At 46.0% G+C, this 25,632-nt stretch overlaps 1 protein-coding gene across 1 annotated transcript in view; it reads right to left on the bottom strand.

Annotated features, from left to right (window-relative positions):
- LOC147710315 (solute carrier family 53 member 1-like) overlaps nucleotides 1–25,632 on the bottom strand; it is a 255,214-nt gene that overhangs the window by 119,715 nt on the left and 109,867 nt on the right. Inside the window, exons 8-11 of the mRNA XM_086919346.1 lie at nucleotides 21,161–21,340; nucleotides 7,021–7,199; nucleotides 3,916–4,368; nucleotides 2,162–2,541 (exon numbers count right to left, since the gene is read on the bottom strand). Of these exons, the coding sequence (XP_086775472.1) occupies nucleotides 2,162–2,541; nucleotides 3,916–4,368; nucleotides 7,021–7,199; nucleotides 21,161–21,340 (1,192 nt within the window). The remainder of the gene's footprint in view (nucleotides 1–2,161; nucleotides 2,542–3,915; nucleotides 4,369–7,020; nucleotides 7,200–21,160; nucleotides 21,341–25,632) is intronic.

Here is a 25,632-nt window from a genome sequence, read left to right as displayed (position 1 = left end):
TCCAGGAAATAAAGCGGGGAAGCATAGCATTGGCCCTGGAAGCGAATAAATCCATCACAGGAGTCCCGAACCTCCGGCAGATTTACCAGAATATCCTGAGAGACAGGCGCAAAGTCAGGGGTGATGGAAATCTGCGACTCAGTGCATCTGCCACAACATTGTCCAAGCCCCGGATGTGCTGAGCAGAAATGGCTAGAAGATGAAGCTCCGCCCAACTCACATTCGCACAGGCCACCAGATTTAAGGAAGGACTTTGAGTACTGCCGTGATGATTGATGTAAGCTACTGTCATGGTGTTGTCAGACCGTACCACAACATTGCAACCCAGTGGATGACCCTGAAATAACCAGAGAGCTCACTCCACAGCAGACAGTTCCTTCCAGTTGGAGGACTGGCGGAACTCCGACCCCTGCCAATGAGCCGGGACAGTCCACTGACCCAGAGTAGCACCCCAATCCGATGCACTTGCATCCGTCGTCAACACCTTCGGCGGAGGAGGGCGCAGCCACATGGCCTTGAAGAGATTGGAAGAATGCATCCACCACTGCAGAGCAGTCACAATCTCTGAACACACAGGAACAGATACAAAGAAGTCCTAAACTGGGAAATGCCAGTGGTGAAGATGCCACAGCAACTGCCGAAGATGCAATCTGGCCCATGGAACCGTAAACACTGTTGCAGCCATGTGACCCTGAACTTCTAGCCATTGAAGCAGGGGCACTGAAGGCCAAGACAACAGCTTCCTCAACTGCGACTGCAGATGCAGAATACTGAATGGAGGCAGGATCACCTTGCCCAGAACAGAATTGAAGTCCACTCCAATGAAGGATCTCTGGGTGGCAGGAATAAGATGGCACTTTGGAAAGTTCAGGAGAAACCCATGACTTTCTAGTCAAAGTCAGATGCTGAGACATTATCAAGGACGAAGGGGCCTGCAGAAGGCAATCATCCAGGTAGGGAAACACAGACACTCCCAGGAGGTGAAGATGGGCCACATGAGGAGCTATCACTTTGGTTAAGACTTTGGGGTGGACCGCAGGTCTAACAGTAGGACACAGAATGACCAATGTTGACCTTTCAGGCAAAACCTCAGAAATTGCTGACACTCCTGCGACACCAGCACATGAAAGTATGCATCCTGAAGATCCAGTGGAAAAATTAGCCAACCAGCATGAATCAATGGAATAACACGCTGCAGGGTCTCCATCTTGAATGGATTTCTGGACAAACTTGTTCAAAGGCCGGGGATTAATCACAATCTGAAAGCCCCCTGTGACCTTTGGAACAAAGAAGATGACAGAATAAGTCCACTGACCCCATTCTGACTGGAGAACAGGCACAATCACCTTCTTCAGAAACAGAGACTGAACTCCGTCCAACAGAGCCTGACGACGAGACTCATCCTTGGGGATCGGAGTCCGCACCCTGCCTGACGCAGGTGGAGGGAATAAGAATTAGATCCGGTAACCCCGTTTTTGGACATCCAGGACCCATTGGTCAGATGTCGAGAGCTGCCAAGCCGCCAGGAAAAGGAGCAATCTCCTACCCACCTCTGGCAGTACTACAGATGGAACGATCTGGGAGTCGGCATAATCAGGAATGCTGATTACCAGGTCCCGCCTCAGGAGGGGTATCTTCTGAAACCGCTGTTGGAACCCTTTCCCAGTGCTTTTCTAGTTCCGGAGCATAGTATTTTGCAGATGAGAAGGCTGACAGAAAGATTTAGCATTGGCATAGAATGATTCCTTATGACGTGGCTGATGCCAGAAGGAGAAGGAATGCTACCGTTCTTTGAACACCTTGTGCAGTTTCTCTTCAAGGACTTTCCCTAAAAGCAGAGGACCTGTGAACTTTAAAAGCAAAGCCATGGATCGCTGAGCCGCGTCAGTGTTCCATCCCTTCAGCAATAAGTTCCACTTGGCAGCAATGGACGCACTACACGACATGGCTGAAGCACGCACAGAGTCAAAGGTAATATCCGATAGGACTCAGCCTGACGTTCTATGGATTCTAGCATGTCAGGACAACTGCCACCTTACTGCATGGTCTCAAAGTCGGGCAACAAAGAGTACAACATAAGCCCCATACACCCCAGGCCAGATGTTGAGTTGTGATCCAGCATAGGCCTTCTTCAAAGAAGAGTCAATCTTCTTATACACACCATCTCTTAGGACATTATCATCAGCCGTGGAAGGACATCCCACCAAATTGGCCACAATCGAACCAACCTTCTCAGGACTGGTATCCGTCATGTCCTGCACGGGGTAGAGTTTTGACAGGAAGCGAGGCATCATAATGTGATCCGTATCCTTCCACTCCATCAAGAGGACGTCCATCACAAAAGGATGAGTAGGTAGAATCTTAGTTGCCTGCTTCTGATACAGCGGTAACACCACATATCTGGATGTGCTGGCAACCTCCTCATCAAGGAAACCCATGTTTTCACTGACATGGGACAGAATGTCAGGCAACATATCCTTGGAAATATATTTCCCCTTAAGGTCCATTGCACCCATGGAGGAACCATCAGAAGACTCAGAGCTGGAAATATCAGAGTAGAGGTCATGACCCCCACCAGGACGTACACCAGCAATCTACTTGGAAGACTTCAAATCAGATTGAATCAGCCTTTTCAAACAAACATCATTTAGCCTGGTCTGCTTCACAGGAGGGGCGGAATCCACACTGTTCCCTGGAGAGGTCAGAGAAGACACAGGAGAAACATGCCTCCGCATCGGATGATGTTTCCCGATAATGCCAAACAGCAACTGAGTCAGTAGCAACAATACTTAAAGTTTTCTCCCCTTATATGCAAATGAATGTGTAGATGCAGTCTACACCAGTTCCAGCAAGCGTAATGACAGGCAACAGTCAGCTGACCCTGAAGAATGGCCATAATGAAAAGGGGCGTGGCCCACTGCACCTTGAAAAAATGGTGCGACACCAGCACATGAAAGTATGCATCCTGAAGATCCAGTGGAAAAATTAGCCAACCAGCATGAATCAATGGAATAACACGCTGCAGGGTCTCCATCTTGAATGGATTTCTGGACAAACTTGTTCAAAGGCCGGGGATTAATCACAATCTGAAAGCCCCCTGTGACCTTTGGAACAAAGAAGATGACAGAATAAGTCCACTGACCCCATTCTGACTGGAGAACAGGCACAATCACCTTCTTCAGAAACAGAGACTGAACTCCGTCCAACAGAGCCTGACGACGAGACTCATCCTTGGGGATCGGAGTCCGCACCCTGCCTGACGCAGGTGGAGGGAATAAGAATTAGATCCGGTAACCCCGTTTTTGGACATCCAGGACCCATTGGTCAGATGTCGAGAGCTGCCAAGCCGCCAGGAAAAGGAGCAATCTCCTACCCACCTCTGGCAGTACTACAGATGGAACGATCTGGGAGTCGGCATAATCAGGAATGCTGATTACCAGGTCCCGCCTCAGGAGGGGTATCTTCTGAAACCGCTGTTGGAACCCTTTCCCAGTGCTTTTCTAGTTCCGGAGCATAGTATTTTGCAGATGAGAAGGCTGACAGAAAGATTTAGCATTGGCATAGAATGATTCCTTATGACGTGGCTGATGCCAGAAGGAGAAGGAATGCTACCGTTCTTTGAACACCTTGTGCAGTTTCTCTTCAAGGACTTTCCCTAAAAGCAGAGGACCTGTGAACTTTAAAAGCAAAGCCATGGATCGCTGAGCCGCGTCAGTGTTCCATCCCTTCAGCAATAAGTTCCACTTGGCAGCAATGGACGCACTACACGACATGGCTGAAGCACGCACAGAGTCAAAGGTAATATCCGATAGGACTCAGCCTGACGTTCTATGGATTCTAGCATGTCAGGACAACTGCCACCTTACTGCATGGTCTCAAAGTCGGGCAACAAAGAGTACAACATAAGCCCCATACACCCCAGGCCAGATGTTGAGTTGTGATCCAGCATAGGCCTTCTTCAAAGAAGAGTCAATCTTCTTATACACACCATCTCTTAGGACATTATCATCAGCCGTGGAAGGACATCCCACCAAATTGGCCACAATCGAACCAACCTTCTCAGGACTGGTATCCGTCATGTCCTGCACGGGGTAGAGTTTTGACAGGAAGCGAGGCATCATAATGTGATCCGTATCCTTCCACTCCATCAAGAGGACGTCCATCACAAAAGGATGAGTAGGTAGAATCTTAGTTGCCTGCTTCTGATACAGCGGTAACACCACATATCTGGATGTGCTGGCAACCTCCTCATCAAGGAAACCCATGTTTTCACTGACATGGGACAGAATGTCAGGCAACATATCCTTGGAAATATATTTCCCCTTAAGGTCCATTGCACCCATGGAGGAACCATCAGAAGACTCAGAGCTGGAAATATCAGAGTAGAGGTCATGACCCCCACCAGGACGTACACCAGCAATCTACTTGGAAGACTTCAAATCAGATTGAATCAGCCTTTTCAAACAAACATCATTTAGCCTGGTCTGCTTCACAGGAGGGGCGGAATCCACACTGTTCCCTGGAGAGGTCAGAGAAGACACAGGAGAAACATGCCTCCGCATCGGATGATGTTTCCCGATAATGCCAAACAGCAACTGAGTCAGTAGCAACAATACTTAAAGTTTTCTCCCCTTATATGCAAATGAATGTGTAGATGCAGTCTACACCAGTTCCAGCAAGCGTAATGACAGGCAACAGTCAGCTGACCCTGAAGAATGGCCATAATGAAAAGGGGCGTGGCCCACTGCACCTTGAAAAAATGGAATTTCTCGGCCGCCGTAGGCCAACATTCAAAGGGAGGACCACTTGTCGTGCATCGTAATGGAGTAGTAGTCCTCGGAACAGCCCGCATCCAGTGAGACTGCCTGACCCGAATCCCCTGCAATCGGGCGGCACAGGACCCGTCGGCCACCCCATAGCTTCCCCCCCCTTTCTTCCTACTAGGCAGGGAAACCTAAAGCTGTGATCGCCCCCACAGCTTTATACTGGGTGAGTCATCGCATTCATGCATTAAGTAGGCTCATGACAGTGACTCATATGAAGGGAAGTTTCTAATTTCCCTACCCATGTCCATTTATCTAGACATCCACACGAGGGAGGCTACTCACTGTGGAGGAAACCTACGCTCCCATATGGTTACCAGACACAAGGTGTTGCAAATGATACTACAGACTGCAACAAGCCCATCTGGGCATTCTTAGGTGAGTCCTCCACCATCATGTATGCCCTGATCAGCTTGAGCATATAACTTTTGCAACACATCTGACCATGGCATCTTACTACTTACAGGCTGTTACTCCCCTGTCCCTGTCCTGATGAAGACCCGCTCTGACTAGATAGTAGTGCAGACCCTGCGTTGAAACGTCGACAATATCCCTTGGACCGGTTGAAAGATTCTGCGAAAAAAATTCATTTATTCAGTTCGCAGAACTACTTAAATATTTACTTTCTGCCCTTCTAAGTCCCTGAATCCTTTAAGCCACTCTGTACATTTTACGCACTATCACTATATCACTGAGCACCACATGTTACCTTGTAACAGACTGTATTTCACTGTGTGCTTAGAAAGCCTTTCAGATGTTCTTGGGTATTTATATAAATGACGCAATTTATAAAAACTCCTAAATACCACGCATGGGGCCTCATTTATGAAAAGTGACGCATCGCTGCGTGAAAGCAGCGATGCGTCACTTTTCACTGCGCCCTCCTTACGACATTCCTGATGCGTCATATTTAATGTATGACGCATCATGTCACAAGGAGTTACAGATATGTCAGTATTTCTGACGTATCTGTAAGCGCAAAAGTGACGCATTGCAGGAGTGTGTCACAAAAGTGACGCAACTCCAGCAATGCGTCCTTTCACATGGCGAAAGCCCCATGTGAAAGGGTTTGCGTCAGTCTTACGCCTGCTGTGAGGCAGGCGCAAGATTTTGATGCAACAGCGTCCTAAAAGTGACGCAGTGAAATCTCATAGATTTCACTGCGTCACTATTACGAGGCTTTTTGCGGGGGAACGCCCCCTCTGCATACATTATACCTGACGCAGGTATAATGTGGCGCAGGGGTTTAAAAAGTGACGCATCTACCTAGATGCGTCACTTTTTAAATATGGCGCAACGAGGCGCATTTTTTACACCGCTGGTGCGTCACAAAAAGTTACGCACCGGCGGCACAAAACTGACGCAAGGCCTTCATAAATAAGGCCCCATGGTCTTTTGTGTCTTTTGCGTATGACTAATTGTTTCCTATGAGTAACCAATGATTTGCTCAATTGTTGAAGACATTTTTCACCCGACAGAACCACTGTTACATTGGTATACGATTGCCCAGGTTCTGAGGGATACTGGGTTACCCCATTGTTACTTAGCTTAGGATGGGAAGGAAAACAGAGCACACTCAGACTTGCTCGGTGTGCGGGGGAAATTTTCCTCTATCTGAACATGTCCTTCCACACAGAGAAAAAAAAACATGCAATTGTAAAAGGAGGCTCAATCTCCCCTACACGGAGTGCTTTGGTATGGAGAACTCCGCTCAGTGGGAGTAGGAGCCTTGTGAACAGTCTCATGTTGTATCCAGAAGTACACCTGGACACTTGTGTCTGAGTCAGTTTTCCAGGCACACTTCTGGGAATGGAAATAGCACAAAAACTTAAAAATACTTAGAGTGGAGATGTAATTTTTTGCCCTTACTTTACATCAGGGGTCTCCAAACCGGACCTGGAGGGCCGGATCCGTGCCAGATTTTTAAAATTACTACATGTATCTCAATGGGGATATCCCAAAAATCTGGCATGGATCCGGCCCTCCAGGACCGGTTTGGAGACCCCTGCTTTACATTTTTGTTGCCTGAGCTACTATATGGCTACCTGTCTGTTACTACAGGACGCGAGTTGCTCATGGCATTAGAAGCCTGTTCCTTTGAAATAAGCTGTAAAAAAAAGATGACCAGTGATTTGCGGCCAGGTGAAATTCCATGCATAATTGAACTGAGAAAATGGCTAGCCTTCTGTACATTCACCTGAGATTACCTGCAGGTAGCTGGTAGAGTCCTTTCGGATTTCGCCAGTTAACGTCGTGGAAATAAAAGCAGGACAACATCCAGGTGTCTACGAAGACAGCGGTGAGGCTGTTCAGCTGATCGGCCAGCCAGAAATCTGCAAAGCCCACCTTGTGGAAAGGAGCGGTGAAGACCTTGCACTGTAGGAAAAGAAGCAGTGGAGGTAAATATTGTCAATGAGATACAAGGGGAGCAGTATGAACAAGTCACCTGCAGGAGGACAAGCCAGGGATGGTCAATGTTGTGTAAACTTCTCATCCTAATCTGAAAATGGGATACTTGTTAGGTAATGAGCTAAATTGAGATGAGATGCACACCTTTGATAATCCAATATCTGAACCATTATCAACAATTTACTCCATTCAAACGTTAACGGCGTGCAAAACCTGCTCCACGCTTCGTCCCATTGCGCTGCAACATTACATAAACACGAGGGAACCATCTTAGGATCCGCCGGCTGCACAGCCACATGTCTGCCTGAATCCAATGAATTAAATTCATATGATTTCATCTGCTTTCTTCATTTTTTCACCATTAATTTTCAACCTTTCTTTTCCTTTGTGTTCAATTCATTTTATTCAATCCATATTTAACGTCAATGTTCAGAAAAGGCTCAGAAGCATATAATGGGTTCCATGTCATGATTTATTTTAACAAACCCAATGCATTTCGGGAATAGATTCCCTTCGTCGGGGGCATCTGAAAATACAAGCAAATATATATTTTTAACCAGGTCTTTCAACAAAGCATTTCACTGAAATCTAAACTAGCAGATAAACATGATGTTAGCAATGAGCCTGTCAATAAAACACAGAAAATTAGTCTGCCATATACACAAAAAATTTTGAGTAAATTGTTGATAATGGTTCAGATATTGGATTATCAAAGGTGTGCATCTCATCTCAATTTAGCTCATTGTATGAATTCTTTTCGTCTCCAATGAGATTGCACCCATAAAAAGTTTAAAATGTAAAGAACAACAGGACAAGCTAAGAATTTGATAAACAAGTTGATGACGAATGACCCAGAGGCCGGGTTCCCTGCCGTGTTGGATTATTATGAACAAGGAAAGAGCACAAGCATTTTCATGGAAAGAGCAACGTTGGAAATATTTCGCACAGAAGCATTTCCTGGAGGGCTCACAAGGACAATATAAAAACGGACATATAGCAGTTTGGAAAGAAGTGGCTTTACTTTTATTAACATGAATTTGTTGGGAAAATCGGCAACAGTGGGTTTTGCGATCTACACGAGGTGGAAGAGTATGGGTATAGTGAATTGTGGGATTTGTAGTAGTACTGATAGAACCATGGAGATCCAAGTCAAAAGTGCTGTGCATATGGTTTGATGTTAAGTGGGGTGTGACACAAGCATACACAATTAATCACCTGCAGGGTGTTAAGAAGGGCGGAAACACTTCATAGTGGTTTTCTGAGCATCAGATTCAGTTCACTTTGAAACGAGACAAGCGTGCCTCGGTGCGCTGGATAGCAGAAATATGAAGCTACGGATTTAAAATTGGATTTGGTTATTTTGGAACCACGTTTTGATATATTAGGATGTAACAGTGTGAGAAGTTGGCCTGGTATATAATGCTCACTAATTCTAGTGATCACTTTGTACCATGCCAAGCAACCCTTATGATGATGGTTGTAATTCAACCTTGTAGACCAGTTATCCTAGTGGTAACGTGGACAAAGCAGTCTTAGGCTAAACTCTGAAAGGCATGTGAAGCCAGCTGTTATACCATACACAACCCCCTTGAATACCAAATGAAAGGGACACCACACAGATATATATTGAAAATATATATTGATTTATTAACTATTAAAATCCCCTGGACTCTTTATGAGCACAGAAGCACAAGCGTTAAATCACAAGACAGTTTAAAATACACAAAAGTTGCACAATATGGATGAGCCCTAGGGGCCACCTAAACCATATACTAAGAAAGTGGTATAAGAGATACCAAGAGGAAAGTGAAGAGGCCTAGGGCCTTGGGAATCGCTGGAGCTATTTGAGACTGGAGTTAACTAAGTCGGGAAAGGCCCACGGGACTCGGGTGCAGTGTTCAAAGTGCACGCACTTCTCAATACAAAGTCTATGGTGCGTAAAAAGCACAAAGTTAGAAAGTTAGGAACCTTCCGAGTGACCTACGGAGCTGAAACTTGAAACACAGGCCCTTGGGATGTGTACCAGTGCAGGAGCACCGGCGGAGCTGAGTTACCTCACCCACAGGAAGCGGGTGCACAGGGTCGAAGATGTGTCGGGTTTCGTCACGCTGGTCGATGGTGCTTGGAGCTGAAGATGCTGCAGGCGGCTCGATGAGAAGAGTTCCGGTGGATCCAAGGGTGGATCTGAAGAGTTGAAGACCTGAAAGCAGAGGGGACAGTGTTCAAAGTCACTAGCCAGTGACTACCGTGGAACCAGAGTGGAACCAGGCGATGTCGGGTGCAAACAGGCGTTGTCGGGTAGCTTCTTTCTGCAGCCACGTGGATACCCGGGATCGAGGACGTCCAGGAGTCGGTCACGAGCTGTCCCACGTAGGCTTCTCGCTGTTGGCGGTGTCGGCGACCTGATCGGAGCAAACAGGCCTTGGCAAATGCAAGCCACGCAGGAGTCGAAAGATGCTGTTCACTCGGACCAGCAAGGTCAGAGCGAGTGCTCCTTTTCACAGGAGCTTGGGTAGGTCTGGAGCAACCAGACCTGCTGTTTAAATCTTCGGGTTCGTCGCCAAGATGGCCGCTGGCCGCGTGGCTAGTGGCCGGGATGGCGCGTCGAGTGGCACAATGCAAAAGGGCCCCACGCAGATCGTGGAGATGCTGGAGGGCTGATCTTCGGTGCAAGGGCTGCTCGGTGGTGGGGGTTCTCAATCCCCAAAGCACAACGTCGAGGATGCCTCAGAAGCTGCGCAGTCAGCTTTTCGGGTGTCTTTCAAGAGGTCCGGTCCCACGTCACTCGGTGCCTCCACGGGTCCCTTCTTCGCAGGGACTGTGGATCGGGCTCTGAGAGGTCTGGGAGTCTGGTTCTTGTCGGGCTCTGGGCTCGGTCTCCGGCGGGAGGCGGCGGCAAAGCAGACGTCGAGTTGCTGGTTGGTACCTGTGTTCACAGGGTGGTCACTCCTTGGCCACAAGGGAGATTCTTCTTCAGTCTTCTGTGCAGCAGAATGTCGAAGTCCAGTCTTCTTCTTAGTTTTAAGTTGATTTCAGGATGATCTGCTGTGCAATGGCACTGCTCCCCCTCTTATTCCCAAACTGGGGGTGGATCACCTACTAGGTCCCTCCTCTGGGAGGAACCAGGAAGGGGGGCGGTTACACCCCCTTTCCTTTGTCCAGCTCCGCGCCAGGACTGGGGCTGGAAGGCCCCAGAACCGGTTTGGGCTGGCCTATGCACGGGGACACCTTGTGTGCCCCGGGCATGTCTGATTCTTTTCAGCCCTGTCCTACCTAATACACAAAATCCTGCCTGGGGTGGTGCTCGCACCTCCCAAGGCAGGAAACCCTTTGTCCAGGCCACCATCTGCCGAGTTTCGGTCAGCAGCAGGAGGCCAGACTTGTGTCTGTGGTGGCAGCGTCCATTTTGTGAAGCTGAGGCTCTGTTTAACTTTAACCGGGGTTAAGGCTACACACATGTCGTGTCCCTCTAGAAGGGTGGAATGCTATCCCCGTCGCCAGAATTGGCGAGGGGATAGTATTCCAATTCGTATGACACCTTACTCGACATGTTTTGATAAAGCCAAACCAAAGATAGCATTTAACCGCGAGGATTATAATGCACTTAAGAGTATATGGTATGGCAATATCCCGGAACGGCTTAGGGAGTTGTTCCCGACAGCTGTAGACAGGCTCAGCTCACGCCAGAGCACCATCTCACATATTTCCAAGCACTCTGCCTCCAGGATTGATGAGGCCTTCCATAGGAGTGGCTGATAGGAACATATGTGTCCAGTTTGGGGTTAGGCACAGACATACTGTACCTAAGTAAGAGGTGGTTACACCGACTTACCCCAGCTGAGTGATCAGCCAGTTGTGTCAAATATGGAGGCCAGGCCAGGGGTGGCATAATACATGCTGCAGCCCCTGGTAGGCCTTGGATACACCTATGCCCTGGGCACCTAGGGTGCACTAATACAGGGGCTCATAAGGTGAACCAGTTCCAATTCGTAATGCACCTAAAGTGCATTGGCATCAATTTAGAGAGAGAACAGCAGGCTGTGGGTCTGATTAGCAGGCCCACAGCCACAGTAAGTCAGAAACCAGTGAAGCAAAAAGCAAAAATTTGGGGTGACCATAGGATAGCAGACCCTACTCTCCTACATAACCCCCCCCAAACGCAGGGACATTAGACTAACCTTGACCAGTTGTGTCTTCATGTTCTAAGTGGAAGTACCTGGAGAGACCATCTGCGTTGCCATGGTCAGTCCCTGGGCGGTGCTCCACTGTAAAGTCCATCCCCTGTAGGGAAATGGACCACCTGAGTAGTTTGGGGTTTTCACCCTTCATCTGATTAAGCCATAGGAGGGGCTTATGGTCGGTCTGAATCGTGAAGTGAGTGCCAAACAAGTATGGTCTCAACTTCTTCAGGGCCCACACCACAGCAAAGGCCTCCCTCTCTATAGCTGACCAACGTTTCTCTCTGGGGGTCAGCCTTCTGCTAATGAAAGCAATGGGCTGGTCCTGGCCATCTACATTAAGCTGTGAAAGCACTGCTCCCACTCCCAACTCAGAAGCATCTGTTTGGACAATGAACTCTCTTGAGTAGTCAGGACTCTTCAGGATAGGTGCAGAGCACATGGCCTTCTTCAGGTCATCAAATGCCTTTTGACAGATTTCTGTCCACTGAACCTTTTTGGGCATCTTCTTGGATGTCAGATCATTAAGAGGAGTCACAATGGACCCATAGTTCTTAACAAACTTCCTGTAGTACCCAGTCAGGCCCAAGAAAGCTCTGACCTGAGTCTGGGTAGTTGGAGGGGACCAGTCCTTGATGGTCTGGATCTTACTCTCCAGTGGTTGAACTTGGCCTCCACCTACAAGGTGGCCCAGGTATACAACCTTGCTCTGCCCTATCTGGCACTTTGTTGCCTTGATAGTGAGGCCTGCCTTCTGCAGAGCCTCAAGCACTTCCTTCAGGTGGATCAGGTGATCCTCCCAGGTGGAGCTAAAGACAGCAATATCGTCCAGATAAGCTGCACAAAAGTCATCCAACCCAGTGAGGACTTGGTTCACCAACCTTTGGAAGGTGGCAGGTGCATTTTTCAAACCAAAGGGCATCACCACAAACTGATAATGCCCACTAGGGGTAGAAAATGCTGTCTTGGCTTTAGACTCCTCAGCTAACCTGATTTGCCAGTAGCCAGCTGTCAAGTCAAATGTGCTCAAATATTTGGCAGAAGCCAACTTGTCAATGAGCTCATCTGCCCTTGGAATAGGGTGTGCATCTGTCCTGGTGACAGCATTGAGTCCTCTGTAATCCACACAGAACCTCATCTCTCTCTTGCCATCTTTGGTGTGAGGTTTGGGGACCAGAACCACTGGGCTAGCCCAGGGGCTCTCTGAAGGCTCAATGACACCTAATTCCAGCATCTTTTGCACCTCAGTCTTTATACAGTCCCTGACGTGGTCAGGTTGCCTGTAAATTTTGCTCTTTACAGGAAGACTGTCACCAGTGTCCACCACATGTGTACACCAGTTAGTCTGACTGGGTGTCAAGGAGAACATATGCCTGTATGCCTGTAGAACTTGTCTGCAGTCATGTTGCTGATGTTCAGTGAGGCTGCCACCTAAGGCCACACCATCAACTGAGCCATCCTCAGGGTTCTGAGTGAGCAGGTCTGGGAGAGGGTCACTCTCTTCCTCCTGTCCCTCATCTGTAGCCATGAGCAAGCCCATGTCTGCCCTGCTGACATATGCCTTCAATCTGTTCACATGGAGCACCCTGTGGGGGCTCCCTGGAGTTCCTAGGTCCACCAAGTAGGTAACCTCTCCCTTCTTTTCCAGAATTGTATGGGGTCCAGACCATTTGTCTTGGAGTGCTGCTGGGGCCACTGGCTCCAACACCCATACCTTCTGTCCAGGCTGGAATTCAACAAGGACAGCCTTTTGGTCATGCCAAGCTTTTTGTAATTCTTGGCTAGCCTCAAGGTTTTTGGATGCCTTTTCCATGTACTCTGCCATCCTGGAGCGGAGACCAAGTACATAGTCCACTATGTCCTGTTTAGGCTTTTTGAGAGGTAACTCCCATCCTTCCTTCACAAGACACAGGGGTCCTCTTACAGGGTGCCCAAACAACAATTCAAAGGGGCTGAAGCCAACCCCCTTTTGAGGGACCTCTCTGTAAGCGAACAAAAGGCAGGGCAGAAGGATGTCCCATCTTCGCCTGAGCTTTTCAGGTAATCCTTTAATCATGCCCTTTAGGGTCTTGTTAAATCTCTCAACAAGCCCATTGCATTGTGGGTGATAAGGAGTGGTGAACTTGTAGTTTACACCACATTCCTTCCACATAGCTGTCAAATATCCAGACATGAAGTTGGTACCTCTATCTGATATTACCTCCTTAGGAAACCCCACTCTGGAGAAAACTCCAAGTAAGGCCCTGGCCACAACAGGAGCTGTTGTGGTCCTAAGGGGAATTGCCTCTGGGTACCTGGTGGCATGATCCACTACCACCAGTATGAATCTGTGCCCAGATGCTGTAGGGGGATCCATTGGACCAACAATATCAATCCCCACTCTCTCAAAGGGAACCCCCACCACAGGTAGTGGTATCAGGGGGGCCTTTGTTGTTCCACCTGCTTTACCACTGGCTTGGCAGGTTTCACAGGAGCGACAAAACTCCTTGGTGTCTTCAGACATGTGAGGCCAGTGAAAGTGAGGGACAAGCCTGTCCCAAGTCTTGTTCTGGCCTAGGTGTCCTGCTAAAGGAATATCATGGGCCAAGGTGAGTAGGAAGCCCCTAAATTGCAGAGGTATAACCAACCTCCTGGTAGCACCAGGCTTGGGGTCTCTAGCCTCTGAATAAAGGAGTCCATCGTCCCAATATACTTTATGGGCACCTTGAGCATTCCCAGCAGCCTCAGCAGCTGCCTGCTGTCTGAGAGGTTCAAGAGAAGGACAGGTTAACTGAGCCTGCCCCAAGTCTGCCCTAGAAGGTCCCCCTGTCCCCAGAAACTCAACCTGATCAGGTTCAAGTTCTTCAGGGACAGTTCCTTCAGGGGTCTCAAGATCAGTTTCCTGTGAAGCCTGATCCTCACTTGTAGGCAGTTGGGAAGGCACAGCCTTAACCCTCCTGTTCTTCTTCTTGGGAGGTACTTGGTCCATTGTTCCAGGATCCAAGACCTAAGGTTCAGAGAGGCACTTTTTGGCCTGTGACCTGGTCACAGCAAGGACATGTGATGATATCCCTAACATCTCTGCATGAGTCCTGTACTCAACTTCTGACCATAGAGAGTTCTCCAGGTCATTGCCCAACAAACATTCTACTGGGAGATCAGCACTAACCACAACTTTCTTTAGGCCAGTTACCCCTCCCCAGGAAAAGTTAACAAGTGCCACACTATGTGTAGTAGTGACATTGCTGGCATTGGTCACCAGGTAATCATCGCCTGGCATGTATTGTCCAGGGTCCACAAAGTTAGGTGTCACCATAGTGACACTGGCACATGTGTCCCTGTAAGCTTGAGCCACTTTGTTGTTAATCAAAGGTGTCTGTCTGTATTTGCCCAGGTTACTGGGACTTATGTCAGGGGTCAAATCTATGTCCCCTTCACAAACCAGAACAGCCTGTGTAAGGGTTCTGACTAGGTCAGAATCTCCTTCAGTTCCCAAAGTGATTCCCACTAAACCCTTGGCTTGAGGACCAGCACTGCTAACTGTACTAGTGGGTGCAGGTGCCTTAGGGGCTGCAGTGCTGGGGGCTCCACCCTTTTTACACTCACTTGTCCAGTGAGAGGTGTTTTTACAAGTTTTACACCAGGGTTTCTTCTGACCTTCTTTCTTCTTCTTCTTGGAAGTTTGGGACCCACCCTCTGTCTCAGTTTGGGGCCCTGTTGAAGACTTCTGGTCTTTAGCTTTCTGCTCCCCACCCTTCTGGTCTGTTTTCTTCTGGTCACCACCCTGGTTCTGGTTCTGGTTCTTTTGCTTAACTCTGGTTCTTACCCATTTATCTGCCCTCTTTCCCAATTCTTGGGGAGAGGTCAAATCTGAGTCAACCAAATGTTGATGCAACTGCTGGTTCTGACAATTATTTAAAATTTGTTCTCTCATCAGCAAATTGTACAATCCTTCATAGTCTGTAACCTTGCTTCCCAGCAACCATCCCTCCAGAGCCTTAGTGGCACACTCAACAAATTCAGACCAGTCCTGAGTCTGTGTCTTCTGGGTATCTCTGAACATTAACCTGTACTGTTCAGTGGTTAAGCCTAACCCATCAACCAGAGCACTCTTCAGGACCAGGTAGTTTCTAGAATCCCCATCACTAACTGTGAGGAGTCTGTCTCGGCCTCTACCTTCAAAGGAGAGCCACAAGATTGCTGCCCACTGCTCCTGAGGGATCTGCTGTACTCTGCAGGCTCTCTCCATTGCAGTAATCCATTTATGGATATCATCCCCAGCTTTGTAGGGGGGCACAATCTTACTCAGGTTTCTATTATCAAAAGACCTGTCTTTATCCTTGTGGATATTGCTGCCACCAGTGGGTTCTATTACCCCACTCTCTCTAGGCTGTCTTGCTCTAGCAAGTTTCTCTTTAGCCAGGGCAACCTCTAACTCTTGCCTCTGGATCCTAAGCTCAGCCTCTCTCATCTTGGCCTCATGTTCCCTTCTCTGAGGGCTAGTCATCTCCTTTCTGGAGTGACCATGAGAGCCTCTAGAGACATGGGAGGTATTGGATTCACCTGAGTGATGCCTCCTCCTCCCATGGCCCTGGTTAAGTCCACCTGGGGGTCTGAATGGGTTATTACCTGATTCATTCCCAAGTTGACTTAAGTTAGCCTGGTTCAGTCTACTGACCAGCACCTGACTATCTCTGTCATCATCTGACTCACTGCTTTCCACCTCCTCCTCCTCTTCTTCTTCCTCTTCCTCTATATCTACTTGAGGAGCTCCAGTGGTGGAGGCTTCCTCATATACTAGGATGATAGGGGCAGGGGGGTCTACAGTGTCATCCTCTGAAGGATGGCCTCCTTCAGCATCCCCTGTGGGGTTTGCCTTAGAGGGCTTTAGAGTCTCAGACTGGTCTAAGAGCTCTATTAGGTGGTCTGTAGTAGGGGAAGGCCCTGTCTTCAGACCCCTTAAGACACAAAGCTGTCTTAATTCCTTAAAGGAAAAAATAGCAAATTTGGATGGTGCCCTTGGAGGGTCACTCTCAACAGGAGTAAGTCCACTGGACCCCTCTGCTCCAGACATTGCTCTAGTGTGGGTGGATGTGTTGCAATCTACCTACACTGGTGTTTACCTACTAAACCTATCTAGTAGTTGTAGCTAGGGTGTGCTACTCCCTTTGCTCTACAACAACTAAGTTCAGTAGAACTTAAGTATACTAGTCTTGTTTTATATGTACCTAGCAGGTACCTGTATGATCTTTCAAATGATAATCTCAAAGATTGTAATGGTAAAACAACAGCAAGCTCAGATCCCAATCCGCTGCTCACCAATGTGAGAAGTTGGCCTGGTATATAATGCTCACTAATTCTAGTGATCACTTTGTACCATGCCAAGCAACCCTTATGATGATGGTTGTAATTCAACCTTGTAGACCAGTTATCCTAGTGGTAACGTGGACAAAGCAGTCTTAGGCTAAACTCTGAAAGGCATGTGAAGCCAGCTGTTATACCATACACAACCCCCTTGAATACCAAATGAAAGGGACACCACACAGATATATATTGAAAATATATATTGATTTATTAACTATTAAAATCCCCTGGACTCTTTATGAGCACAGAAGCACAAGCGTTAAATCACAAGACAGTTTAAAATACACAAAAGTTGCACAATATGGATGAGCCCTAGGGGCCACCTAAACCATATACTAAGAAAGTGGTATAAGAGATACCAAGAGGAAAGTGAAGAGGCCTAGGGCCTTGGGAATCGCTGGAGCTATTTGAGACTGGAGTTAACTAAGTCGGGAAAGGCCCACGGGACTCGGGTGCAGTGTTCAAAGTGCACGCACTTCTCAATACAAAGTCTATGGTGCGTAAAAAGCACAAAGTTAGAAAGTTAGGAACCTTCCGAGTGACCTACGGAGCTGAAACTTGAAACACAGGCCCTTGGGATGTGTACCAGTGCAGGAGCACCGGCGGAGCTGAGTTACCTCACCCACAGGAAGCGGGTGCACAGGGTCGAAGATGTGTCGGGTTTCGTCACGCTGGTCGATGGTGCTTGGAGCTGAAGATGCTGCAGGCGGCTCGATGAGAAGAGTTCCGGTGGATCCAAGTGTGGATCTGAAGAGTTGAAGACCTGAAAGCAGAGGGGACAGTGTTCAAAGTCACTAGCCAGTGACTACCGTGGAACCAGAGTGGAACCAGGCGATGTCGGGTGCAAACAGGCGTTGTCGGGTAGCTTCTTTCTGCAGCCACGTGGATACCCGGGGTCGAGGACGTCCAGGAGTCGGTCACGAGCTGTCCCACGTAGGCTTCTCGCTGTTGGCGGTGTCGGCGACCTGATCGGAGCAAACAGGCCTTGGCAAATGCAAGCCACGCAGGAGTCGAAAGATGCTGTTCACTCGGACCAGCAAGGTCAGAGCGAGTGCTCCTTTTCACAGGAGCTTGGGTAGGTCTGGAGCAACCAGACCTGCTGTTTAAATCTTCGGGTTCGTCGCCAAGATGGCCGCTGGCCGCGTGGCTAGTGGCCGGGATGGCGCGTCGAGTGGCACAATGCAAAAGGGCCCCACGCAGATCGTGGAGATGCTGGAGGGCTGATCTTCGGTGCAAGGGCTGCTCGGTGGTGGGGGTTCTCAATCCCCAAAGCACAACATCGAGGATGCCTCAGAAGCTGCGCAGTCAGCTTTTCGGGTGTCTTTCAAGAGGTCCGGTCCCACGTCACTCGGTGCCTCCACGGGTCCCTTCTTCGCAGGGACTGTGGATCGGGCTCTGAGAGGTCTGGGAGTCTGGTTCTTGTCGGGCTCTGGGCTCGGTCTCCGGCGGGAGGCGGCGGCAAAGCAGACGTCGAGTTGCTGGTTGGTACCTGTGTTCACAGGGTGGTCACTCCTTGGCCACAAGGGAGATTCTTCTTCAGTCTTCTGTGCAGCAGAATGTCGAAGTCCAGTCTTCTTCTTAGTTTTAAGTTGATTTCAGGATGATCTGCTGTGCAATGGCACTGCTCCCCCTCTTATTCCCAAACTGGGGGTGGATCACCTACTAGGTCCCTCCTCTGGGAGGAACCAGGAAGGGGGGCGGTTACACCCCCTTTCCTTTGTCCAGCTCCGCGCCAGGACTGGGGCTGGAAGGCCCCAGAACCGGTTTGGGCTGGCCTATGCACGGGGACACCTTGTGTGCCCCGGGCATGTCTGATTCTTTTCAGCCCTGTCCTACCTAATACACAAAATCCTGCCTGGGGTGGTGCTCGCACCTCCCAAGGCAGGAAACCCTTTGTCCAGGCCACCATCTGCCGAGTTTCGGTCAGCAGCAGGAGGCCAGACTTGTGTCTGTGGTGGCAGCGTCCATTTTGTGAAGCTGAGGCTCTGTTTAACTTTAACCGGGGTTAAGGCTACACACATGTCGTGTCCCTCTAGAAGGGTGGAATGCTATCCCCGTCGCCAGAATTGGCGAGGGGATAGTATTCCAATTCGTATGACACCTTACTCGACATGTTTTGATAAAGCCAAACCAAAGATAGCATTTAACCGCGAGGATTATAATGCACTTAAGAGTATATGGTATGGCAATATCCCGGAACGGCTTAGGGAGTTGTTCCCGACAGCTGTAGACAGGCTCAGCTCACGCCAGAGCACCATCTCACATATTTCCAAGCACTCTGCCTCCAGGATTGATGAGGCCTTCCATAGGACTGGCTGATAGGAACATATGTGTCCAGTTTGGGGTTAGGCACAGACATACTGTACCTAAGTAAGAGGTGGTTACACCGACTTACCCCAGCTGAGTGATCAGCCAGTTGTGTCAAATATGGAGGCCAGGCCAGGGGTGGCATAATACATGCTGCAGCCCCTGGTAGGCCTTGGATACACCTATGCCCTGGGCACCTAGGGTGCACTAATACAGGGGCTCATAAGGTGAACCAGTTCCAATTCGTAATGCACCTAAAGTGCATTGGCATCAATTTAGAGAGAGAACAGCAGGCTGTGGGTCTGATTAGCAGGCCCACAGCCACATTAAGTCAGAAACCAGTGAAGCAAAAAGCAAAAATTTGGGGTGACCATAGGATAGCAGACCCTACTCTCCTACAAACAGCATGTCAAGGTAAGCGCCAAAAAGTTTAAATATGTTTTTGTGTGTTCTTAGAAGTAGGTACTGCTTTCATCATTGATAAGGGGTTGATGCACTTAAAACTCTGATGTCATTGTGTCACGCTGAAATATATAAATATTGTGGGTTTAGAAAGGATGGGGTACAGTTCGCAAGTGACAATTTTTTGTGTATATGGCAGACAAATTTTCCGTGTTTTATTGACAGGCTCATTGCTAACATCATGTTTATCTGCTAGTTTAGATTTCAGTGAAATGCTTTGTTGAAAGGCCTGGTTAAAAATATATATTTGCTTGTATTTTCAGATGCCCCCGACGAAGGGAATCTATTCCCGAAATGCATTGGGTTTGTTAAAATAAATCATGACATGGAACCCATTATATGCTTCTGAGCCTTTTCTGAACATTGACGTTAAATATGGATTGAATAAAATGAATTGAACACAAAGGAAAAGAAAGGTTGAAAACTAATGGTGAAAAAATGAAGAAAGCAGATGAAATCATATGAATTTAATTCATTGGATTCAGGCAGACATGTGGCTGTGCAGCCGGCGGATCCTAAGATGGTTCCCTCGTGTTTATACTTGTTAGGTAACTAAACACTGTAGGACTTGTCATGTGGGAGGGGTAAATGGACTTGTGGAAGGAGTAAGATGGGTGTAACAAAGGACAATTAAATTCCAATGGGATTCTGTTATGTTCTTCCATTGATCAGATGCTCACTGTTACCTAAGCCCTCACCATGACTTAAGGGCTAAATTCCATTAAACAGAGGCCAGAATTACAAGTTGTGCGATAATTATCACACTGTCACAGTTTTCCCCATATAAATTCAGCCAGGGCGAACTTGACAATATTTTTGGGTGGAAAAGGTCTGGAAAAAGGTAAACCACGCGGAATTCGAAGTGTTAAAATAAATTCTGCATGTTCTGTTTTATTATCCTGTTGTACACATGGAATAGGGATGTTTGCCACACATATTTTCTGTTATTCCCTGCACTTCAAGGTGCCTTCCACACGATGCAGGGATTTTGGTGCCCCCTTGGCCCCCAACTGGAGACAGGAGAGAGAACGGGGCCCTGCTAGGGCCCCCAAAGTCACTTTCCGACAGGCTTACCATGTTTTTAAAGCCCTACATGGAAAGCCTGTTGGAAACCAAGCATCGTGATCCGGAGTACGGGCCAATTCCGACTGCGGAATGGCTCCTTGAGTCCATCGGAAGCCAGCCGGAATGACCGACCGGTTTCAATTCCGACCACCTACATTGAAATTAGGCGGTCGGAATTGAAACTATTGATGTCGGTCAAAAAGCCTCCGACCTGCAGTTGGAGACTTTCCAACCAACATAAAAATCAGGCCCTGTGAGTGTGTGAAGGGGATGTGCAATAGTTTATATTAATGACCTAATAATGAACTAATATAGATGAACTGGTGGCCCAAGTATTATCCCCTGTTTGCTACTACTTTAGGGCTCTTGTGTTACCTATGTGCAGGGTCACTCCCATCCGAGCATCCCTAATGGTGGTGGCCACATGTATTGAGGGAGACCCATAATAATGGAAATAAATCATTATCAGTTCAGAAGATGCACACGCTTATCATTCTAATAATGTAATCTTCTGTGGAAAGATGTTTTAATTGTCCTGCATTTCAGTAGTCACGATCTGAGCAGTACACACACCATAAGGTTGATCAGCCACATCCTGGACTTGTAGTAAAAGGTCTTTGTTGGGTTGATGAACAGGAAAACCATAAACAGGTAAAAGGCGAGTGGGTTCAGCTGTAGGGGTATGGGCAGCCAATCGCTGTAGAGGCAGATTAAGACGCTCACACACCAGGCCACGCCAAGGACTCCGGCCAACTGCAGGGAAGTAAGGAGGCAGGTACAGTGAGAACATTTAGACATCCCATTCTGGCATTATTAAGACTTCATCTCTCTTAAACCTGGGATCAATGATCGGTCCCCTTACTCTGCAACTGTCTAAAAATTTAGTCTGATACTTTTACAATAAATTATTATTTTCATTTGCTTTATCTTCTCTCTCTTCTGTACGTTCTTTCTTTCTTTCTTTCTTTCTTTCTTTCTTTCTTTCTCCCTTCAATTCTTCATTTCTCTCTTTTTTCCGTTTGTTCTTTCTTTCATACTTACTTTCCATCTTCGTCCTAATTTTCTTTCTGTCCCTTCTTCACTCTCATATTCTCTCTTGCCCTCTTCCTCTCTCTCTCTCTTCCTCTTCTTAACTACACATTTGCACTGGTTCAATATTTGGGCGAATCTAATCATCAATACTGCAGTATTTTAAGTTGAAAGATAGTTATAAAAAGTAGTCGTAAATTATGGAAATATCTCGTTGTTATTTTACTTAATAGTTCAACTGGCAGCCTTTGGATTATTTTTATCAACAGCGTGAAATCTAAAAACAAATCAGTTGCGTAATGTGCACAATATAGTGATATGTTGTTGTGATATGGTAACCTTGTGTTAACGGATGTTGAAACAGTTGTAATAGTTTATGACTTGACTGAATCTAAATGAGGACCTCCAAGGGTTTTAATATTTGGAGAGTATCTGTGCCATGTACTATTGTTTAAAGGAATTTAATTTATTGACAAATTGCATTGAGAGGGCTGTGTATTATACAAGCTTAAAGTTTTATTGAAAAAGAGAATTAAAATAGCCCATGATCAAACCTTGGCCACACCCCCAAACATATGAATCCTTGACAACTCTGTCTAATAAAATACACATCATGGATAAGAAATATTTTTAATTGATTGTGTTCAACAGCTTTGTAGATTAATACTTTCTACATAATTTTAAATCAGAATTGGTTAGTCTGCTGGGGACAGGTAAAGTTCAGTAATATGGGCCTGATTCCCAAAAGTAAACTTAGACCTGAAGTCTAAGTTTAGACCTGAAGTCTAAGGGACTGATTCACAAAGGTAAACTTAGACCTGAAGTCCAAGAGCCAGATGTACGACCCGTTTTTGCATGTGCAAACAGGTTTGCAAACCCGTTTGCATGTGCAAAAACATATTGGCCCATGTACATAGCCTATTTAGCGAGTCGCATTTTTCTTGCGACTCGCTAAAAAGGTTTTGCGACTCGCTATTTGGAAGGGGCGTTCCCTTCCAAATAGCGAGTCTCAAAACAATGTACTAATGTTTTGCGACCGGTCGCAAAACACTTGCAATTGCCACTTACTTCAAGTAGGTGGTAATCTATTTGCAAATGGTAAGGGGTACCCAGGGGACCCCTTCCCTTTTGCAAATGCATGTGAAATTTTTTTTAAGGGCAGGCAGTGTTCCCAGTGACCACTGCCTGCCCTTAAAAAATTAAACAAAAACGTTAAATTTTTTTTTTTTTAATGCCTCCCGTTTTCCTTTAAGGAAAACGGGCTTCATTTTTTAAAAAAAGCTGCTTTATTAAAAAGCAGTCCCAGACATGGTGATCTGCTGAGCCCGGAATGCCAGCATCCCTGGGAGGGCTGGCATTCACAATAGGCTCGCAAATTGCTAGAGGTTCATTAATATTAATGAGCCTTGCAATTTGCGAACCCAATGGGAATCGCAAAACAGTGTAAACACACTGTTGTACATTTCATTTAGCGCCTTGCAACTTGCGACTCACAATGTGTCTCAAATTGCAAGGCGCTAAATGAAAGGGTCGTACATCTGGCCCTAGGTTTAGCCCTGAAGTCTAAGGGCCCGATTCACAATGGTAAGCTTAGACTTCAGTTCTAAGTTTAATTTCGTGAGTTGGGCCCTTAGTTTTGAGGTCTAAACTGAGACTTCAAGTCTAAACTGTGGGCCTTATTTACAACATTTTGTCACAGGGAAGTGCTACAAGGCTTCTTGCTGTGCTGTCTTGCTGCGCTGTCAAGCCCCCTTGCCCCCTGGTGCAAGGGTGTCTACTTTGTAGTGCAGGAAGGGACACGTTCCTGCACAAAAATAATCGATGGTGGCCTTTGCCTCCTTCTATGTGTGCTGCAGAATGTAGCACACATAGAAAGAGGAAAAAGCAAGGAGAAATAAATATATTTCTCATCGTTATCCCTCCCCTAGGGAGTAGGAGGCTTTTGACATATTCCCAGGTGTACAAGTCCTTGTAATTCTGGGAATACATCAAAATCCATGGGTGAATCGTGGGAACACCCATTGCAATGCCCATGGAATGCCTCTTTGATGCAGAGTAAGGCAACTCATTGACTTGCGCTGCTTTGCCTTACTCCATTTCTATGAGGCCATGAAAAGCATTGTAAAGTGCATTGTGTGTCCTCAATTAAAACAGGTCTGCACTCTGCGCCGCGTCAAAAAAAGTGATGCAGCGGCACGCAGGTTTCTTGTAAATATGCCCCTTAGACTTCAGGTCTAAGTTTACCTTTGTGAATAGGTGTTAGACAGTGAGATTTTTTTTTTTTTTCCGAGCAGAGTCTTGCACATAGTCCGATTTTCAGCCTACATATTTTCCACATAGTTTCGTACATCCACATCATGGCATTGTTTTTCTGCAAACTGGCAAACCTTTCTTGCATCTGCTTGCTGGCGCTGAAAACAGATGTGGAGTTATTTCACAAGTTATTTTTTAAGCCACTTTCTTCACGTCAGAAAATGTATGAAAGTTGGCCTTCTTTGATTCATCAATTTGAAAGGTGCACCAACACCCTAATAAGATTGTGAGAAATGCACAAGCAGAAAACTTTGTAAACTGCATATAGTAATCATAGAATCATTGTATTGCCCAGAATTACCAGAACTTTCGGAGCAAAACTCTTTGCAATTTCCTACACCTTATTTTGAAATTTAGCAGCTGTTTCCCCGAAATACTTTAAAATATTTGTGGATATTCACAAAGTTAGTTCAAAACTGTAAGTAAGTTACAGAAGTAATTTACTCTTACGAGTAACTTTACTACTTTTGGCTGCTTACAAAATTTGTGTGTATAGTTACTCAGAACTGTAGAAATATCCATCTCGAAGCCATGAAAAATGGGGTGGAGTTGCATTTATTGGTGTTACTCCTGCAAAAAGAAACTGTAGTAAGTCCAGCACCACACCACATGGCTAACCACTTATACTGCAATATCCTTGAAGAGAAAGTAATGGAGGTGTAAAATAAAATCCCATAGGAAATACTGTTAAATTAGATTAAACTATTCGAAATATAAATTAATATATTTTAATGCAAAAAATATAAAAAATAAACATAGGTATTATATAATTATAAAATATTAAATACATTTTTTATAGTTATAAATTGAGGTAACATACATATTTCATGCAATCTAATTACACTACGGTTAATTAACTCTATACATCACTGTTAGTAATTTTGAATGCATAATAAAAGATGACATTTTTGGACCATGTTTAGCTACATATGTTTTTATTTAATCTTCAGAAATGTAAATGAATTAAAGATTTAAACCATAATTAAGTTACGATTGCTGTAGCATTTTTCTTTGAATCTACATTTAAAATAAATATATAAATTTAATTTCAATAATATCTAACAAGAAATATTTTTGCTAATTCATTATGAAGTTCAATAATGTTTATCATGATCCCTTTGCTTTACCAAAGGGAGATCTCCACCCTGAATGCGGAGTCTCCCTCTGGTAAACGTTTGTTGAAATGTAAAAAACTTTGTTAGTTTCCAAAACGGGTTTGTAAAAACATGTTAATGTTAAATATCAATGTACACTAATTTTAAATATTTACTTCTGCAGCACTATTTACTTAATTTTGAAATAAAGCTTTAATTAACTTAAATATATTATGCAATAATAGTTATTGAAAGCAATGTGTACAATTAGTTGAAAGTAGTTGTTATATTTTCATATAATTATTATATTTTCATATAATTAATGTTACATCAATTTCTACATTCAAAAACGTTCTTCGAATATTTTATAATGAAATAATAAATACGTTTTAAAAGTCTTTTATTGTAATCATTAACTTATATTTATTTGTATTTATAGTGAATTCAAGTTATTTATTTTAATGTAACATTATTTCCTATGGGTGTTTATTTTAAGTCCCTGTCTCCATTATTTTCAGTGGGAATGTATTGCAGTGCCATATATGGAGTTAGAAATACTCCAACTCTGAGGTAGAAGCATTTACTACTGCTTTGGTTCTTTTTTGGCTG

This window comes from Lissotriton vulgaris, chromosome 5 (assembly GCF_964263255.1).
Source record: "Lissotriton vulgaris chromosome 5, aLisVul1.2, whole genome shotgun sequence".
In the NCBI taxonomy this organism is placed as follows: domain Eukaryota; kingdom Metazoa; phylum Chordata; class Amphibia; order Caudata; family Salamandridae; genus Lissotriton; species Lissotriton vulgaris.
This window is presented reverse-complemented; position numbering and strand designations above follow the sequence as displayed.